Here is a 3,911-nt window from a genome sequence, read left to right on the forward strand (position 1 = left end):
TTTCCCTTACCTGAAAGAAAAAAGTTTTATAACAGGAAAAAAATACTACAATCAAATACTCAGACCAACTATTGATCCACATACCTATAAGTTCTGCAATTGCACTGAAAGGCCAGGTATGACTGGTAGAGTTGGTATGCAAGAACTTTGGACAAAGCTGAAATAAACCACAAACAATGGCATTAGTTTGCACTCTTCTACAACAGCGAGACAGAAAATAATACATTAAATAAGGTAACATTAAATGAAGCCATTTTCTATAACCTGCCCAAAGGCTGTAATTTAATTTACTTTTAGATACTGACATACTAGCACCTTTTAAAGGGAACATTAACATAGCTATTAAAAACAAAAAAGCAATACAGAATTCAGCACAGTATCATACTATATTCTGAGCACGAGTTTTATTGTCATCCTATCAAACTCTCCATAAAATTCTAGAGAACTATTGCTACATACTGATGCTAGAGGTGACAGAGAACATCAAAGCCTTAGTCCATATCTACTAACACAGACACATGCTCCCAAATGTTAAACTGTATTAAACTTAATCCAAAAAGTAAGCAGCACCTAACATACTCAGTGGCTTACTGTTCGATGTCATTGCTCCTTTTGCCCATATTGATCAAAATCATCTGTCACATTTTCCTCAACCAGCAGTCTGTGGTCTTAAGAATTTGACCTCATACATTTTATCCTCACTTATGATAAGATGCAACCAGAGGACCATAGACACTAGCAGGATTAGATGAGAATATGCATGAGAATATTTACGGGATGTATCTAACAGATGTCAGTGACAAAAGTATTCTCAAGTAACTTATGAAAGCCTAGGTTCATATATACTCACCTAGATCAAAAGACTAGGAAACCCAGAGCTAAATATTCATATAATTTAAGGATTTGTCAATGAAATGTTTAGAGAAATTTAACTACTGAAACTGATACAGCTACATTTGCATTACCACTGAGAATATCTGTAATTATACTTTTACAAGGCCTTTACCCAAACCCACTACACTTATATGCTTTAGTCTCACTGGCATAGTTATGCTGATGGCATAAAAAGCAGTATCTATGAATACATAATGCTGGAAATAGTCCTTGTACAACACAGTTACATAAAAAAAACGTAATGCATGTTATAACACACACATATATATAAAATCAGAAAAATATTTTAAAATAGCATATACACATCCATACTTCATGAATTTTACAGGACTACTATACTGACACGCACTTTTATATAGTTAGTAAAGTCTAAAAAAAAGCTAGCAACCATTTCAAGTCTCCAAGTTCATTAATCAGTGAAAAGAAATAATGCTACAGGCAAGTTCTAGAGCCACAAGCCTGGAACCAGAGCAGGATTAAGGTGGTGGCAGCAGCCCTAGTTCAGATAAACATAAATTGCCAGGAATCCTCACCTTGATTCTAAAGTCATAAGAGCACAGGACACACATTCAGACTGCAACTTAATCCCTGCATTTCTCCACTGAGCTAGAGTACAAGCATGAATCGAAGTTCTGCATTGCCATCTGTGCTTTATAACTCCAGTCTTATAAAATCTGGTGAAGTGAGTCAGGTTGTTGCCCCTTCCAAACTCCTAACAGATACTTACAAACAATTTACAATCCAAGAAGAAAATAACACCAAGCCTGTTAACAGAAACCTCATATTCCATGGCATATGGTTAAAAGGATCTTTCAATTTCCTCCTCTGCCACACAGTTAAATCAGTGGATCCTAAGATCTCTTTATCATTCTCTTCAACCTTTCCCAGTGCTGGCAACATATGTTCCTTTGCTTTCTAACTTCATGATCAAAATGAAACAACTATTTTCTTTCTTCTGCTCAACTCACTGCTAAAACATTTTTCTGCTACTAGCCAGTGGAAAAACTCCAACTATATACAAGGTAAGGCTGGAGCCTCTGGAGTTACTGCTGGCACTGTAATTTCAGCAATAAGGACTTGTCAAGAAGTCCTGACTGTAGTTTTGATGAAGGCGTGAACTCATGGGTGTGTGAGCCTCCCCTGATCATCAGACAATACTGATGAAGGAAGGAACCTCAGGGTCACTAATACTGATACAATCATGAGTAAGTGTCCTTTTTTTCTGCGAAGCAAGGCATGCGTGCGCAGGGCAAGACAAACTCTTCACATGTTGCCTGTGTAATGCAATGCTTCTCCATTTCTTTTCACTGCTGCATACTAGTGATTAACTTTTAAAAGAATAGCATCTTAAAGAACTGCATCTGCTATGCACAAACACCAGAATTATGCCAGTCCTCTCTGGATCGCTGCCTCACGTAAGGTTTTGAGAAAGGCTGGAAGGTGGTACACAGGACTAGGAACTTGTTAATAGGAATATGAAATGAGACGATATGGGTCGCAATATGGAAACTGTGACAGTTTTGTTCTTGGCTCCAATGTCTCCCACCGGCATAAGGCAAGCGAGTAGCCCACAGTGTAGTTCACAGGGAAGTCCACCTCTGAGCAGACAGCACCATTTCCTCATGTAGGGCATTGAAACAAAGCCACGCGACAAAACCAGATTAAAAAAAATGGAAAATAGTGGTTTAAGGCCACTACCTTCACAGTTTGCTTCAGAGCATACTCATCTGTCAGCAACAACTCATCATTTCCTGATGAATTCATCAGGAAATACTTAAGCCCATTTTGTCCCCTTACACTTCCTTTCGTCAAACCTCCACTTTAATTAGCTCATGAATAATCAAAGTTCAATAAGTACAGTAAGAGAGAATTAGTCCCCTGGTGAACGCTCACTTTTAGCTATGTTAGCATGGCCATAGCTAAGATGATCCAGTTGCTTTATTCACTGGGCCTAATATATTTTGTTACCAAGTTGGTTTTGGTTTCGTTTTCTTCTGAGACCAAGTACAGCCAACTTCCTTCTAGAGACACAATAAAGCCTCCTGCTCCTTCAAACTGCATGTAGTGTATAGTATAAAAAGACTAAACTGCACTAAGAGGAGCATCTTCTACAATTATGACCAGCAAATATTTAAGAATAAAGCAGCTTATCTCTCAAAAATGACAGATAATTTGGAAAAAAATGGAACTCTTCCATCCCTTGCAGATCACAAGGCATGCACAAATCAAATTACCACTGAACAATCTGCCTTGTCTTACAGAAGTATTTCACAACTTCTTGGGACACAACCCCACTGCCATTTTTCTTCTCTCGCTCCCAGTTACGCCAGTCCAGTTACACGACTGTGTAATGAACCACATCAGGGAGCTGATTCAAATTAAAAGTACTTTTTAAAATCTTATTTTTAACCTGGATCACTTCCCTGATCTGTCTCATCATGAAACCTAGCAAAAATTTTACCAGAGCAACAGGAGGAGACAAATGCCAGTGTGGGAATAAATTACCCGGCGTGCTCACACTGTCTATGTTGTTTATACATACTTCTGAAACTAATGGAAATATTGTAGTGAAAACCAACATATTTACAGAGAACATATTGACAGCTGCTGACAGAAGAGACTGTGACCATCAGCCCTCTATTGTTCTCTAGAAAACAGAGGCTTTTACACTGTAGGACACAACCTGTTAAAAAACTCTAGTCACTGCTTCACTTCTTTAGTGAAAATTTACAAAAATCACAGCTTCCCCTGGAAATACTGTTAATTTTCAGTTACAACTACTGATAAACAAACAAAAAAATCCTAAAAGTAATTCAGAAAGTTACCAATTGCACCAAGCGTAGCTTAGATTTTTCATCTGTAAGAGCTCAGATTTCAACTTCAGAACAATTTTAAACTCTGCAGTCAGACTTATGAGATGCAGGTTTTTTTGCAAAGCTTGATTATTAATGCTGATGTATTTTTCCCCTCAAGATTAATAAAGCATTAAAAATAAAGCTCCCCCCCCCCTTTTTTTC

General features: G+C 37.7%; 1 protein-coding gene across 1 annotated transcript in view; it reads right to left on the reverse strand.

The window, feature by feature from the left end:
* Positions 1 to 1,684, reverse strand: part of MORC3 (MORC family CW-type zinc finger 3) — a 24,874-nt gene extending 23,190 nt beyond the window's left edge. Inside the window, exons 1-2 of the mRNA XM_010145014.1 lie at positions 1,622 to 1,684; positions 85 to 157 (exon numbers count right to left, since the gene is read on the reverse strand). Coding sequence (XP_010143316.1) covers positions 85 to 157; positions 1,622 to 1,684 — 136 coding nt within the window. The remainder of the gene's footprint in view (positions 1 to 84; positions 158 to 1,621) is intronic.
* Positions 1,685 to 3,911: the final 2,227 nt, after the last annotated feature.

Source organism: Buceros rhinoceros, unplaced genomic scaffold (assembly GCF_000710305.1).
Source record: "Buceros rhinoceros silvestris isolate BGI_N320 unplaced genomic scaffold, ASM71030v1 scaffold15971, whole genome shotgun sequence".
Lineage (NCBI taxonomy): Eukaryota > Metazoa > Chordata > Aves > Bucerotiformes > Bucerotidae > Buceros > Buceros rhinoceros.